This window comes from Sus scrofa, chromosome 7 (assembly GCF_000003025.6).
Source record: "Sus scrofa isolate TJ Tabasco breed Duroc chromosome 7, Sscrofa11.1, whole genome shotgun sequence".
In the NCBI taxonomy this organism is placed as follows: Eukaryota; Metazoa; Chordata; class Mammalia; order Artiodactyla; family Suidae; genus Sus; species Sus scrofa.
Genome location: NC_010449.5, coordinates 21,719,043 through 21,736,424, shown reverse-complemented (window position 1 = coordinate 21,736,424; position 17,382 = coordinate 21,719,043). Strand labels below are relative to the sequence as shown.

Genomic DNA, 17,382 nt, shown 5'->3' with positions numbered 1-17,382 from the left:
CATTTTTTAGCATGAAATTAGTTGCTCTCTGGATTCACAGCCAACCTTGGAAAAATCATTTGGTACTTTCCAAAGAATATTTCTCCTCATATTCCTCTACAACATGTTATATTTTGACTTGTATTTGGATATAAATAACATAAACAGTGTATTATATACTAATACATTATTACATACAAATAAACACATATATATGCATTTATAAATCATGACCTCCACATGCAGTCTCTTGTATGTCAATCTGTTAATTCTTTCTGAAAATGAATAGAAGAATGTATATTTCCCTTAGCTCTATATTACTTAAAAGTTATGTACTTACAAATGAAGTAATGCCAATATTTTCTGAAATAAGTATAAAATACATACAAGTGAATGGTGGAGCAAGGTTTATTCCCTGCAAGTCAAATTAAAAAAAAAACAAACAGTTTACATGGAGCTAGTGGGTATATGCTGTTGTTAGAATCTTGCACCACTGCAGTTCTCCATGGAACAAACTATCCTGCTTTTTCTATCATAATAGTTATGCATAAATTTTTAAAATTTAGAAGAGCCATTCTTTCAGGTTCTGAACTGAACAATAAAATAAACAGAAAAAAGGTAGAAACTGAAGAAATTTAAAATACTACCACAAACCTAGAAAAGATTAATTGTCAGCAGTGGCATGATTTTTTTTCCTCCCTCCCTTCCTCCCCGCCTCTCTCTCTCCTTCCCTCCCTTCTTTCCTCCCTTCTTCCTTCCTTTTTTCTTCTCTTTTCTTTTGCTTTTTCATTTTCACTTTTATTGAGGTATAATTGAGATATAGCGACTTCACATATGTAAAGCATAATAAATTTTGATATACGTACGCACTTGCATGTTTTCATAGATGCCCTTTATAAAGTTGAGGAAATTAATTTGTATTCCTAGTTTGCTGAGACTTTTTGTCAGAAATGGATGTTGACTATTATTAAATGCTTTTTCTATATCTACTGAGATGATCACATGATTTTTCTTCATTTGTTTGTTAATATGTTGAATTACATTGATTGATTTTCAGATCAGATTGGCACCTTCAGGGTGGTGTGGCTATAGACTACATTGATTGCTTTTCAAATGTTAAACTAACTGTATCCCTATGTTAAACTAAAATACGTCATAACTATTGTTGAGCTCAATTTGCTAAAACTTTTTTTTTGAATTGTTCCATCTATGTTTCTGAGGGATATTAATCTGTAGTTTTCTTTTAATAAATGCGCACATCTGTGTAGCCATTTAGATCAAAATATAGAGTGTTTATATCATCCTAAAAAATTCCTTCATATTCCCTCCCAGTCAAAAATCCCAAAGGAAATCACTGGTCTGCTTTTTATTATCTTAGATTAGTCTTTTATTATCTAGAAGTTCCTAAAATTAGAATCATATAGTATCCATGCTTTTGTATTTGACCTCTCATGCAACAGAAAGTTTTTGAGGTCCACCCATATTGTTGCACATCTCAATAGATTGTTCATTCCCACTGACTAATGGAATTACATTTTGTGACTTATCACATTTATATCCATTTTTCCGTTAAAGATTTTTTCATTGTTTTTGATTTTGTGCTATAATGAACAAAACCACTGTGAGACCACACTTGCACAAATCTTTTTTTGGGGAATTAGTTTTCATTTCTCTTAGGAAAATGCACAGGAATGTGAGTAGTCAATCATAGAGGATGTGTGCTTAACTTTACTAAAAATAGCCAAACACTTTTCTAGAAAAATTATATTATTCTATATTCTGCAAGCAACAAATGATGGTACCAGTTGCTCGGCATCTTCACTAGTATTTGGTATCATCAGAGTTTCTGTTTTTAATTTAGCCATTTTAGTGATTATGAAGTGGTACCTTGTGATTTTAATTTTCAATTCCATGAAAATTAAAATACTGAGCACTTTTTCAAGTGTTTTTTTGCCATGCATATATCTTATTTTGTGAAATGTCTGGTTTTAACTTTGTTCCCATTCTTCACTAAATTATTTGCCTTTTTACTGTTTATTTGTATACATTCTTTATATATCCCAGGTATAAATCTTTATATATACTGATTCATGATTTTGTTGAATTTTAATTACATGTAGATAACTGAAAGGAGAAAAAATGATTTGAAGTGTCAAACATAAGATATTATGAATTTAATTTTACTTATTAGCTAGCTAATCATCAGTATCATATTTGGGGCTTTATAGTACATACTCCCAAACTCCATCCCTGGAGGTTTTTATTGAGTAGATAGGAATATTTACATAAATTTAAATTTTTCATTTCATGAGTTATTTATTTCCATTAACTAAGTAAAAGAAGCAACCTTAGGAAAAGTCAGTCACCTTACTTTCTAGACACAAGCCTCTTCAGTGCACCCTTTACATCCCTATTCCTCAGTGTGTAGATGACAGGGTTCAACATGGGGGTCACCAAGTTGTAGAAGAGGGTAAGGAATTTCCCTTGGTCCTGAGAAGAATTATTTCCTGGTTGCATATACATATAGATAATATTCCCATAAAACAAGGAGACTACAGTGAGATGGGACCCACATGTGTTGAAAGCCTTCCTTCTTCCTGCAGCTGACTTGATCCTCAGTACAGCTAGGGCAATGTTGCTGTAAGAGATGAGAATAAACAACAGAGGCACCAGGACAATTATTACTGATAAAATGAAAACAGTGCTCTCCACAGCCACTTTATCCACACAGGAAATTTTTATCAGAGCAGGCATCTCACATAGGAAGTGTTTCACCCTGCATCTCCCACATCGTGGCAGCTTCATAGTCACTGGAGACATAACCAGAGAGTTGAGAAGCCCAACTCCCCAGGCCACAGACACCAACGTCCAGCAGAGCTGAGGGTGCATGAGGATGGAATAGTGGAGGGGCTTGCAGATTGCAGTGAAGCGGTCATAAGCCATGACTGCCAAAAGAACACATTCTGTACCACCCAGTCCCAGGAACATGAAGAGCTGTATGGCACAACCCATGTAACTGATGGTCTTGTCTGGGCTGCCTAAGTTGAAAAGCAGCTGGGGGATAGAACTGGTGGTAAAGCAGAGATCCAGGAAGGATAAATTAGTGAGGAAGAAGTACATGGGTGTCTGGAGGCAGGGGTCCAGGCAGGAAACCAAGATAATGACACTATTGCCCACTAAAGTCACAAGGTAGAAAATGAGGACAAAGACAAAAAGAATCTGCTCTAACCTGGGTCTGTCTGAGAAACCCAACAAGATGAAGTGTTCCTGGCAACTCTGGTTGGTCATGACAGTGGATAATCTGTATACACCTGCAGGAAAGTAGATAGAACACATCACGTTCTTAATGAAGAAGGCTAAGTCATCCACAGAGAGAAGAGGAGGATTGTGTAAAATAATCAAGTGATTATGTAAAACAGTTACATAAAATGTCAATATTCTGTGTAGATATAGATTATGTATTTTAGGAAGAATATCTCTTTTTATTCTTTTATTTATTTTTGGATACAAAAAATTACAGATTATTGTAGAATGTTTGGAAAACATAGACATATGTAAAGGATAGGAAAAGACTATCCACATCCAGAAACAACTACTACTGCAATACTGATTTATTTCTTTTTACTTTTTCCTTATATGTAATTTAATACAACCTAAATAATAATGTGTTTATAAATTTTATATTCTAAATTTACTTTCACAATTTTACATTGTGAAAATTTGCTTTGGTTTTAAAGTGCTACAGAAAATAATCATTAGTGTGTCATCATTTTTCCAATCATTTCTCTGTACTTAGTCAGTAAGGATATTTCCAATAATTTAAAGGTCTTGATAAAGTGATTATAGAAGTACCTGTTTTTGCTGCACTCTTAACAGGCATGTCTTTCCCTAAATCTTTAACAATTGTTTGGTCTCCCAAAATCTCCTATTGTTCAAATTTGATGATATTAGCTATGAAGTTGATTAATTTTGATGCTGATTAGCCTTTTGCATTTGGGAAACATTTGTCACTGAGCTAGCATGTCTCAAATCATAGAAAATTTTATCAATAGAACTTGAAAGTGACTTTTTGCATAACAATGAAAATAAGAGTAAAGGGTGATTTTTTTTTTTGAAATTCAAGCCACAAGCTTTAAATTTTTATTCAACAGTTGACTCCATAACACCTAAATTCATTTATAAGTGATGAGATCCCTGATTCTACTTTGTTCTTTATGTGAAGTTCTTATTTTCCCTACCTACAAATATGCTCTCATATATTTCATAAAATTTCAATTTGATGAAAGACACAATTATGTAGTTTTCAATTAAACTTCATGTTCAAGTACAAAATTAATTACAAAAATACAAAATTTAATTGTATTTTTAACAGTTTCTTCCTTTTATGAATGATGTTTATATTTTTAACTGGATATAACTATGAGGAAGACATAGTTCTTTAAGTGACATAAATTATAAAATAATTATAATCATTTATACAAGTAGAAACATACTTGTATGGTGATATAATAAAATTATAAATGATATAAATATAGGATGATATAACTTCATTCATAAAAATAAATTTATATAACTTAGAAATTTTAATACATTGACAGAGAATGCTATCATGTTGCTTTAGAAATATGCATTTTTATCCCCGAGAAGAACTAATTATCAAATAAAAAAATAATTCAAGTAAATCACTTTTTCATATTTAAAACTGATGAATAAATTCAAAGCATAAATGTGCATTTAATAAAAACTTTTCTATGTACAAGAAAAATCTCAAAATACTTTCAATACTTCCTAGAAACTTTGATTTTTATGTACTTAAGGGAGTAAACATTTTAGGTTCATTCGAATGTGTTGAAAGCGCTTCTAAAATCAGATAGTTTAAAACATTCAAAGATGACTTTATGACCTGACATATAACAGGGCATTTTTCAGCATCTTCAATTAATATATTTCCTGTACTCTATCTACAGAATATGGTGTTTGAATCAGAATACTTTGGCTCAATATCCTCTATGTATTGATTGTCCTGTAAAATAATTCTATTACCTCATGGGTTGATGTGAAGTTACAGCTTTCGGGGTCACCTGTCCCTCAGGTGCTTAAAGAGTTTATGACTCTATCAAATACCACTTCAAATAGTCACTGTAACTAGTTCCTGCTGTAACTGGTGATCTTTTTTGGCCAAGCAAGTGTAATATAACATCTAAGAGGGATAGATGAGAGTGAAGGAATCACATCTTCATCTCTATCTCTGCACCAGTATCTCATACACATTGGTATCTTTATACAACATTACACATGTTTGTGAAGTGAATTGCACATCATAAACCAGGTTCTAGGTTTATTATTATTATGATTACAAACAGAAAAGTCCAGGTCTATGTTACACATAATCAAGAAGAGAACCTTTCCTGTGCTATTTTGAGTAGAAATATTAGCATTGTTATTATAAAGACTAAGTAAGTTTTCAACAGTTTGAATTGATTAGAGCTGCATAGGTGGCCTGAGAAGAAAACTTTTGACTGGAAGTTATATTCCAAGTGATTTTAAAAGGCCTCTACTGGTACATAGATTGACATAGCCTTAGATCAGGTAGTTAAGCTTATGATCTTTGAATAGAATTACTTAAAATATTTATATTAATAAATAAAAATATATTAATAAATACATATTTGACAAATATTTTTGAGCTCCTATTATTTTCCAAGAAGACTACCAAAATAGATAATTTACCTCATTGATTTATAGCCTAGTGGGAGAAACAGACATTCATCAAAAACTCACACAAATGTAATGTATAATGACTATCAATGATATTAAACCCTTACTTAGTGTCACTGTGTCATTCAAGTAGAATTGGCGAATTTTTGGCCTTATAATTTTTGGGAGTAGAGAAATGAAGCAAATGTCTATTTCAAAGTTCCTTTTGTTTAACCATATCTGCATTCTTATAGTCTTATTTTTTTATTTCTCTATTTCTATCTGTTCCATTGCAAAAAAGTAATACTGCTCAGCTTCCTAATTTTTAAATTTCTTTTTCATTGGAAATCTTCTCCTTATTTATAATTCAGTCATGGTTTCTAGTCTAGTCTTTATTAAAAATTTTTGGCAGTTTAGTCAACTGTAGGTATCCTTCTTCTACAGAATGAAAGTTAGAGGTATATTTAGGGAAAAATAAAACATGAGTATCTACCATATAACTTACACTGTGGAAAATTCTGGGGATAATCTAATAAACAATATGTATATGATCAATGCACTCATAAAATTATAGTCCAGAGTGGAATTCAGAGAATAATATGGCAACTATATTTGAGAGAGTGATATATAATGTGATTTACAGTGTATAGCTATGATGGAGTACTTACCTAAAAACCAAGGGGTGAGAATGTGTTCTTAGAAGAAGTAGTACCTCAGATCAGAGCTTTAACATGAGAGGACTAGAGTCAAGAAAAAGAGTGGCATATGGGAGAAGTTGAAATAGGCTGATTTGTAAATGAGATGAGGGAATGAAATTCACTCAGACTGGAGAAGTAATAACAGCTAGTATATACCTGCTCTTGTAGTTCATGTTAAGGAGTTCTGTCATAATGTTAAAAAAGAGAGAAGCATTGAGTGATTTAAAGTAGTAATACGACTGAGTTTGGATATTAGAATTTACTCTGGCTGCAATGAACTAGAAAAAAGTGATCCTGAAAAGTGGGAGACAACCATGAGATGGCTGCATTTATCTAGATGGTGATCTGTTGCCCTGTGAATGATGCAATAAAGGGAAATTCACAGATGGACGAGTGATGCTGGAGAGAGAACCTGTAGCACTGAGAAATTTATCAAATGAGAGATGGTAGAGTGATGAAACAAAGTCTTCAAGCTTGTGTCTAGTTGGTTGCACAGATGCTTAATAAAGTAGCAACACAGAAGGAAAGGAATACCTTCGAATTGGTGCTGGTAACTGGTTTAATTTGGGGGCCAAGTGAATATGAAGTTTCTATAGAACCTTGTAGTCTAAAGGTCCATTAGGCAGATGGACATCTGCATCCTTTCCAACCAGTCAAATATGTATATATCTCTGGAAAACAAGAGGAATTTTTAGGAAATTTTCAAACTTTTTTAAAAAAGTGACATCTATTTAGGCACAAATTAAAGCAATACGATCCATAGAATGTTTTAAAGATTTGGGAAACAATTTATTTTACCAATTGGTTTATTTTATTTTGCATTTACTTATGATTAGAGTGACTGATCATATGAAGTACATGAATTATCAATCTGTTTAAGAAGTTTAAGATCATCAATTTGTTCTCAAAAATAAGACTGATATGAAGAAACGGTTACTAGTTCATGTTTAGAGATAAGAATTGTGACACACTGGAGTTCCTATTGTGGCTTAGCCGTAATGAACCCAACTAGTATCCATGAGGACTCAAGTTCAATCCCCGCCCTCCATCAGTGGGTTAAGGATCCCGCATTGCCATGAGCTACAGTGGAGGTTGCAGATGAGGTTCACATCTTGAGTTTGTGATGCTGTGATGCAGACCAGCAGCTGCAGCTCTGATTCGACCCCTAACCTGGAACTTCCATATGCTGGAGGTGCAGCGCTGTAAAGCAAAAAGAAAAAAGAAAGAAGAGTGACATACAATAAAACCAATAGATTCCCAATGGCAAAATAAGAACCTGATTACACTTTTGCTTGAATTAGTGAACTCTTAAACTGACAGAAATTTTATCCAGTGGGATGCATTGGTTATCGCTGGTGGATTTTTCAAAAGTCTGAAAAGATTCTTTTTTTAGGGCCACATCCAAGACATATGGAAGTTCCCAGGCTAGGGGTGGAATCAGAGCTGCAGCTTCTGGCGGACACCGCAATCACAGCAACGCCAGATCTAAGCCTTGTCCTCCACCTATACTGCAGTTCACAGCAACCCCAGATCCTTAACCCACTGAGCAGGGCCAGGGATCAAACCAGTGTCTTCATGGATACTGGTCGGGTTCATTACTGTTAAGCCACAACAGGAACTCCCAAAGATTCTGTCTTTTTATGTCAAGGTTTCTTAAAGTATTCCAAGCTAAAAAAGTATTTTTAAACATATTTTATCCACGTAAGTTATATCAGTACACATGGGTCTTTTACAAGTAGAATATTAAAATTATCTAAACAGTCAAAAAAACAGAAAACTGATGTATTACAGTAATTATACACTTCTGACATCATAATTGATAACAATTTTATTAATAATGAATGTAGAATTCTTGAAGTTGGGTAGAAGTTCTATGTGGAGTCTAGGAAACAAATTTATCTGGAATTTCATAAGCAGAGATTTTTAGTACTTCATTTGTCTACATGAATTCTACTTCTATGATTATCTATTATCAACTACATTAAAAGTTATATTCCAGTCCAGTATTTGCTTCCTTATGCAATTGTCCTGCTGCCCCTTTTTTCCCATAGATATGTCAAAGGAAAATATAGCTGTTAGTAATACCATTAAGTATGAGTACCAGTCATGTTTTTGTTTTTGGTTTTTGGTTTTATGGCAGCACCTGCAGCATATGGAAGTTCTCGGGGCCAGGGGTTGAACTGGGGTTGCAGCTGTGGCCTACGCCACAGCTTGCAGCAATGCCAGATCCTTAACCCACTGTTTGAGGCTGGGAATCAAACTTGCATCCTCATAGAGACAATGTCAGGTCCTTAACCCACTGAGCCACAATGGGAACACTGCCAATCATGTTTTTATGGTTAAGAGACAAGTAAATTAGAGTAAGAAAAAAATAACTTGTTGTCAAAATAATTGTTAAAATAGAACTTGTCTTCTCTTAAATTATCCATGAGGAAATATCGTCAGGATTTACCTCTGTTCTAATTCTTCTTCTCTCACTCGTTTTTCTTTCTTCTGAAAATCAGATTTAGTCCTCAGAAATTTATTAGTGCTCTCTGTTCTTGAGAATATTTGCCCTATTGTGACTTTATGTTGAAACTTGCTTCTGAACTTGCACAAATAAATCCTATAAGGAGGCCAGTGTGAGGGAGAAACCACTCACTAGACAAGGGTACGGTTTACACCTACAGCCGGGACCTCAGTCACTTTGACTCTCAACTTGTGTTGTGTACCAGGATTCCTGTTTAATTGGTACACTTTTCATTTGTGAAGCCATCCTGAGGTCCTAGTAGGCTTCAGGATATCCTACACCAGAAGTCTGAGATCAGATCTTCAGACTCCTAAAGGACTCTTCTAAGGTAATAAAGACCATTTATACGTTAAAATGTTGCTGAACTTCTCAGATTGGTGAACTAAAAATATTTTATTATTTTCATTGAAGCCTTTGGGAATATATATTCCATTGAAACAATTAGACAAGGAAGACCGGTGGGACATGTGTAAGGAAACTAACTCCATGCTTCCCTTAGACTTTGAGTAGGGGGTTGGAAGAGGGGGCAATTGTCTTTATTTTGGTTAAGAAATATATCTCCTTGAGCTCATCTTTAAGTCTGAGGAGACTTAGCCAGACCTGAGACCATCTGAAAGAGTTAATGTTCTTTTAGGTGCCAGAAAGTTTTTGTGGGTTTTTTTAACTTTTTTAGTTTTGTCATAATTTCAAACTTATGGGAGAGTTGTAAGATTTGTACAAATAACTATTTCCTGAATTATTTAAAAGCAGTTTGCTCCAAGACTCTTGAATACCTTAGTGAATTTCCTACGAATAAAGTCATTCTCCTATATAATCACAGTGTAACTAGCAAAATAATGACACTTACATTTACATATTACTGTCACCTAATTCACACATTCCATTCGAGTTTTAATGATTACCCTAGTGACATCGCTTACAACAAAAGGATCCAATCCAGAATCATGTATGGCGTTTATTTTTCATGTATCTTTAGTCTTTTTCAATCTGGAAAATTTTGTCAATCTTTTCTTGACTTCCATGACTTTGAAACTTTGAAGAGTACAAGATATTTATTTTATAAAATACTTCAAATTCCTCAATTTGGGTTTATCTGATATATACATATATATTATTTTATTTTATTTTATTATTTTTTGCTTTTCAGGGCCACACCATGGCATATGGAAGTTCCCAGGCTAGGGGTCCAATTGGAGCTACAGCTGCCAGCCTATGCCACAGCCACAGCAATGTAGGATCTGAGCCGTGTTTGTGACCTACACCACGGCTCACGGCTACACCAGATCTTTAACCTACTGAGCAAGGCCAGGGATCGAACCTGCAACCTCATGGTTCCTAGTCAGATTTGTTTCTGCTGTGCCACAACAGGAACTCCTGATATTTTCTTATGATTATAGAAGTTCCACATCTTTGGGAGAAATAGCATAGAAATGATCCTGTGTCCTCAACTGCATCATATCAGGAGGACACATGATGTCAGTTTGGCGTGTTGCAGGTGATAGGAACTTTGATCATTTGATTAGGTGGGATATTCCAAATTTCTCCACTGTAAAGTTCTGTGCTTTCTCACTGTAATTAAGAAGGATTTTATGAGGTGATGAAATATATATCCCATTCTTCATTAAACTTTCGATACTTGCTTTTAGCACTTACTGATATCTTGACTTAATTAATTATAACTATGATGCTTCTAATTTCGTTATTCTTTCTGTAGTTATTAGTTGGAATTCTACTATAAGAAAAAATTTCCTTCCTCCTCCCTTCCTTCCTTCTAATGTAGATTCCTACTTATTCAATGGGTTACAATATATTAATATTATTTATTTTGGTGTTCCGATTGTCCCAGATTTGTTTAGTGAGAGCTCCTTCAGCCTGCCTTCTGTGTCCATTTTAAAGAAATGTTTTGTTTTGAAATAACTTATATTTACAGAATAGATATAATATATTCTAAAGAACTCTGTGTACCCTTTACACAGCTTCCCATAACATGAGCATTTTATACAACCACATTTCTGTATCCTTTTGATATGTCCCCATCATTATTTGAACACTTCCTTACTTTTTAGCACAAAATATCCACATTAATCTTATACTTCCCTATCACAGTTCTGGATTCAGCCATTTTTCCAAGGAGCCCTAATACAGAAGGATCAGTGGCCATTTGCCTACACTTTTTTTTTTTTTTTTGTCTTTTGTCTTTTTGTTGTTGTTGTTGTTGTTGCTATTTCTTGGGCCGCTCCCGCGGCATATGGAGGTTCCCAGGCTAGGGGTCGAATCGGAGCTGTAGCCACCGGCCTACGCCAGAGCCACAGCAATGCGGGATCCGAGTCACGTCTGCAACCTACACCACAGCTCACGGCAACGCCGGATCGTTAACCCACTGAGCAAGGGCAGGGACCGAACCCGCAACCTCATGGTTCCTAGTCGGATTCGTTAACCACTGCGCCACGACGGGAACTCCATGCCTACACTTTTAAAAATCAAATTCTTTGCCCAGATTCCAGTTATATGTTAGTACCCAGAATAAGAAGAGATCACAGAACTAAAAAGAAACAAGTTCCCACTTAAGAAGGACATCCAGTGCCACAGCACTCATATAAATTCATCCTCAATAACAATTTCCCCTGTTCCTTCCTGAATGGCACTGCAGTTATTTACCAGAATACTGGGAAAACTGGAATTCTCAGAGTTTTCAAGGATTTTTGGTTAGAGGAGGGCCAACATAATACTGATACCAGCTGACACAAAATACCATCATGGACTCTATTAGAATGGAGCCACATATGAGCCAATTGATGAATGGAGTCTGACTTAAGTTCTTCTTAAAATTCAGTCCCTGTGTAGTTTATATTTTTGATACTACTATAAATAGTATATTTTATTTCAATTGGAAAATTTAATGTTAGTATGTAGAAATATAATTTTTCTATCAATCATTTAACTTCCAACCTTACTAAACCCACCTATTAGTTTTAATAGCCTTTTTTTTTTTGGCGATTCCAACAGATTTTCTATAGATGATCATGTGATCTATGGATAAGGACAGTTTTAATTCTTCCTTCTCATTATGAGTGCTTTTAATCTTCTTACCAGTCTTCTTTTCTTATTGGACTGGCCAGAACCTCCAGTACAATATTGAATTGTAGTTGCAAGAGTGAACATTTTTGCCTTTTTCCTGATCCTAGGAGAAAAGCAGAGCAGCAGTTTAATGTCTTAGAGGGCTTCTTTCAGGTCAAGATAGTGCCTTTTTATTCTTAGTATACTTAGAGTTTTAATCATGAATGAATGTTGAAATTTTTTTGCTTTTATTGTGATGATCATATAGTTTATTCTTTATTGGGTGGTTAGTATGATATATTAATGCTGATTGACTTTAAAATGTAAATCCCATGGCGTTCCCTAGTGGCCTAGCAGGTTAAGGATCCAGCATTGTCACTGCTCAAGTTTGATCCCTGGCCCAGGAACTTCTACATGATGCAGGTGCAGCCTAAATAAATAAATAAATAAATAAATAAATAAATAAATAAATAAAATGTAAATCCCTCTTGCATTCCTGTGATAAACCCAACTTGGTGAGGAAATGTTCTTTCTGTATATTATTGGATGAATTTGCTAATTTTTTAGAGGGTTTTTTGTATCTATGTTCATGAGGGATATTGGCCTTTTTTTCCCCTTATAATGACTTTTTCTGGTTCTATTGTCAGAATAGTACTGGCCTTAAAGGATGAATTCAGATGTATTCAGTCTACTTCAATTTATCCAGTCTAATTCACTTTTCTGGAAGAGTTTGCATAGTAAACTCTTTGGTATTATTTCTTAACGAAACATTTGATAGACTTCACCAATGAAACCACATGGTCCTGGAATTTTCTTTATGAAGCTTTTTTTAGCTTCAAATTCAATTTCTTTAACAATTTAAGGGGACTAGTCAGAATCTTCTTGAATGAGCTTTTGGTAGTATTTGCAATTCAAGAAATGTTCTCATTTCTTAAGTTGTTGAATTTATTGGCAAGATTTTTAGTAAGTTTCTTTTACTATCTTTTTAATGTCTATGGCATCTGTAATATCACTTCTTTCACACCTGATATTGGTAATTTGTGTCTTTTTTCCCCCAGTCATTCTGTGTAAGAGGTTTATCAATTTTATTATTCTTCCCAAAGAGCTTGCTTTTGGTTTTATAATTTGAAATTTTTTTCTGTTTTCTGTTGTATTGATTTCATTTTTGCTATTGAAATCTACTATTCTGTTATTGCCTCTGTTTATACTGGGTTTCCATTTGTTCTTATTTTCTAGTTTCTTAAGGTGGAAGCTGAGGAATTTGCTTTGTGCTCTTTCTTCAGTTACATTTGATGTGGTTATCAATATGCTCGCATTTAAATTTGTCTTCTGACATATTTATTAATTCCTATTTTTCTTCTATGTTTTTCCTTTCCCCTCTTTCCTGCCTATTTTTTATTAATGAATGTTTTCTAATTACACTTTATTTTCTTTATTGTATTATTAGCTATACCTCTTTATTTTTAATTTTATAATATGCATCTTTAACTTATCACAGTCTAGCTTCAGATAATATTTTACTACTTCACCCATACATTGTGTTGTAAATATATATAAAATTATATTTACTTTGTGTGTATGTGTGTACATATATATATATGTATATATATATGTACACACATATATATACATATATATATTTTTTTCTTTCCATGTGGAAGTTCCCAGGCCAGGGATCAAACCACTGCTGTGGCCATGCCGGTTCCTTAACCCACTGTGCCACAAGGGAACTTCCCATTGTTTTATTTTTGTCTTACATTTTACTTCCACATATATATTTTTAACTCATCACAGTCTAACTGCCTTTAACTGATTTGGATAAATCATTTCAAAGATACCCATTTTAGTTTATAAATAGGAGGTCTGTAAATTAGGGAATGGCTTTTTGTTTTTGTTTTTCCTTCACAAGAAGGTAGGAATCTGGACAGCTTCACCAATGCATTATAGCCTTCTCCAAATATTACTTGTAACATAAAGGTTTGCTTTTTCTGCTTTTTTCCAGTAGTAAGTTTTCAGGACTAATGAATTGGAATTTACTTGGACTTTAACACTGTATTCCTTAAATAATAACATTTAATTTTTCTTATTGATTCCTTAACTAAAAACATATTTCTGAATACCGAGACATAAGAACAGTTGTAGATGAGTAAAGTCTTGTTCCCATGTTTTCATGTTTTCATGACTTGCTTCAAAGTTTACTTTGGGGTCATGTTGAATTTCCCTTAGTTTTCTTTACCTCAGTGTCATCCAACTCAGCACATCTTTTCTTTCAGATCAAAAAGGTTATTTTTGTAAACAAAATTTTCAACCATGGGCTTTGTCAAAATTGGATATGGTGCAATTTTTATACCCTTCACACTTCTAGGAAAGTTTCATAGAACAAGAAAAAATAAACCATCAAAAGCAGAGCTTGCTTCTCTAATATGCTTCATATTTGGGGTAATATGTGTGTTCTTTTAAATAAAGTATGCACTTATGTTATCCAAATATAGCTATTTCCTTAGCTAGATTCCCTATTTGAACAGATATGGAAGCCATGTAGACAATCTAGTGATTATGAGAATGGAATTATAGGAGACCAATTGTTTTACTTTATACACTGTCCTTTGATAATGTACTTCAACTTGATAATTTTCATCCATGAACATAAATTACGAAAAATTGCTGTATCATCTTACCTACTATCTCCTTTTCTTGTTTTCCCCTCACTGTATCTGTTGGGACAGAGTGGTCAATTTCATAGTCAGTTGGTGCTCTATCTGATATAGGCATATTTTTAAATAAAGCAAATGACTATGAAAAAAAAATAACAATCCAGCTTCCCTGAAGGCATATTGATGAGAGGAAAAAATAAAGAATATTCCTTGTAATATTGTTGGTATCCACAAATGTTATTTGCACATAAAAAGCATATTAGAGATGAATTACCTGGGTAAAAATCAAAGCCTTGAAGAGAATAAGAGGACAAGCCACAGGCTAAAGGCGAATATTTGCAGAAGCATATCCGATAAAGGTCTGTTATCCAAACTATACAAGGAACTCTTAAAATTCAATAATAAGGAAATGAACAACCCAATTTAAAAGTGGTCAAAATCTGAGTAGGCATCTCCCCAAAGATATACAGACAGCAAATAAGCATATGCAAAAGATGCTCAAAATCATATGTCATTAGGAAATTGCAAATTAAAGCAATGAGACATCACTATTAGAATGGTGAAAATCTAACATTAACTCCACCAAATATTATCAAGGATATGGAGTGCAGGATCTTTCACTCACTGCTGGTGGGAATACAAAATTGTACAGCCACTTTGGAAGAATGTTCATTTCTTATAGAACTAAATATTCTCTTACTGCTTGACCTAGTAGTCATACTTGTTGGTGTTTACTCAAATGAGTTGAAAACTTATGTCTGTATAAAAACCTGCACACAGATTGTCAAAATTGTCAAAACTTGGAAAGGAAGCAACCACAATGTCCTTCAATAAGTGAATGGATAAACTTTGATACATCCACATTGATTGATTGTGGTTTTTGATGTTTCTTTTGTTAATATGGTGTATGACATTGATTAATTTGAGTATGTTGAACCATCCTTGTGAATTTGAGATGAATCCCACTTGGTTGTGGTGTATGATCCTTTTTATGTGTTGTTGGATTTGGTTTGCTATAATTTTGTTGAGAATTTTTGCATCTATATTCATCAAAGTGTTGATCTATAATTTTCTTTTTTTTTGGTAGTATCTTTGGCTTTGGCATTAGAGTGATGGTGGCTTCATAGAATGTATTTTGGAGTGTTCCTTCTTCAGTTTTTTGGAAGAATTTAAGAAGAATCAATATAAATTCTTCTTTGTATGTTTAATCCTGCTTGGATTTTTGATTGTGACTGTATTTATAGATCATTTAGGGAAGGATGCACATCTTAAATACTGAATCTTCCAATCAATAAATATGTCTCTACATTTATTTGATTTTCTTAATTTTTCTTATAAATATTTGTTAGTTTTCAGTATAGAAGTTTTTCATGTTTTTCACTGTATGTTAAATCAAACTTGCATTACTAACAAAATATATACCCTACAAAAAAGGAGCTCATAGTATGCAAATGAGGAGTTGAATTGGCATGTTTTAGAATTGGAGAATTTGATCATAAAATGTTGAATCAGATATAAAGTTAACACCATCTGGAATGAAATATTGCAGTGATTTGAAGTCAGTTTGGTGTATGCTCACATTCAGAAATAACTAATGCCTTTCAATCCAAACCCTACCTAATGTTATGCAAAATAAATCAGCTTGTTTGTGTTCCTCTCTCACTCCTCAACTAGATTTGTTTTCAGCTTTTTTGAGTCTGATAACTTGGTTGAGCAATAACCTGATTTCCATCTATCTCTTCATCTGACTGTTCATTCATATCTTTTCTTATATTCTTTATATTGTAAGGATATTACTGGTATATGTAAGTAAGTAAGTTTTTCCTTGAGTTTTGTGAGCTGTTCTAGCAAATTGCTGAACTCCAGGAGAGGGTTATGTGAACCCAGATTTATAGCTGGTCAGAAGTACAGGTGACAAACTGGGACTTGTGGTCAGCATCTGAAGTGCAGGCAATCTTGTGTGACTGAGCCCTGAATTTGTGGGACCTGATGCTAACTCAAGGTGGATAGTTTCAGAAATGAATTAAAATGTAGGAAACCCAGCAGGTATTGGAGAATTGCTTGATGTGTGAAAAAACCCCACTCATCTGGTGTTGTGAGTATTGTGAGTGTAAATAAAGGAGAAATACTATCTTTTTTTCCAAGATTGTTTAGCTGAAGCTTATTCATGTTTTTCATTATATGATATTCCTCTTAAATACACCACAATTTATTTATCCACGTTAAAAGATCAGGAATTTATGTGTGAATCTTTGCGTCACACAAAAAGATTATATTTAATCCAATTATGTACATTTAAGGATAAAAAGAGGACTATGGAAAGAAATAGGCATAGATTGAATACAAGATAGTTGATTAAAACTTAGGAAATTTTAGGACTTCCCGTCATGGCGCAGTGGTTAACGAATCCAACTAGGAATCATGAGGTTATGGGTTTGGTCCCTGGCCTTGCTCAGTGGGTTAAGGATCCGGCGTTGCCATGAGCTGTGGTGTAGGTTACAGATGCGGCTCGGATCCCACATTGCTGTGGCTCTGGCGTAGGCCAGCAGCTACAGCTCCAATTCAACCCCTAGCCTGGGAACCTCCATATGCCGCGGGAGCGGCCCCAGAAAAGGCAAAAAGACCAAAAAAAAAAAGAATAAAACTTAGAAAACTTTAAAATCATATTGACATTAAATTAAATAATATAGCAATGTGTTCTTGTAGGATTTAAAGATGATCTATAATAATCTATCTTTATCAATTCAGATTCATATACCAATTAGTACAGTGGTATAACTTTTGAGTT

At 33.9% G+C, this 17,382-nt stretch overlaps 1 protein-coding gene across 1 annotated transcript; it reads right to left on the bottom strand.

The window, feature by feature from the left end:
* On the bottom strand, nucleotides 2,155-3,740 carry LOC100516810 (olfactory receptor 2W3-like). The gene has a single exon (XM_003128226.2). It carries the CDS (start codon nucleotides 3,559-3,561, stop codon nucleotides 2,347-2,349), a length of 1,215 nt encoding a protein of 404 aa, XP_003128274.2. The 5' UTR covers nucleotides 3,562-3,740; the 3' UTR covers nucleotides 2,155-2,346.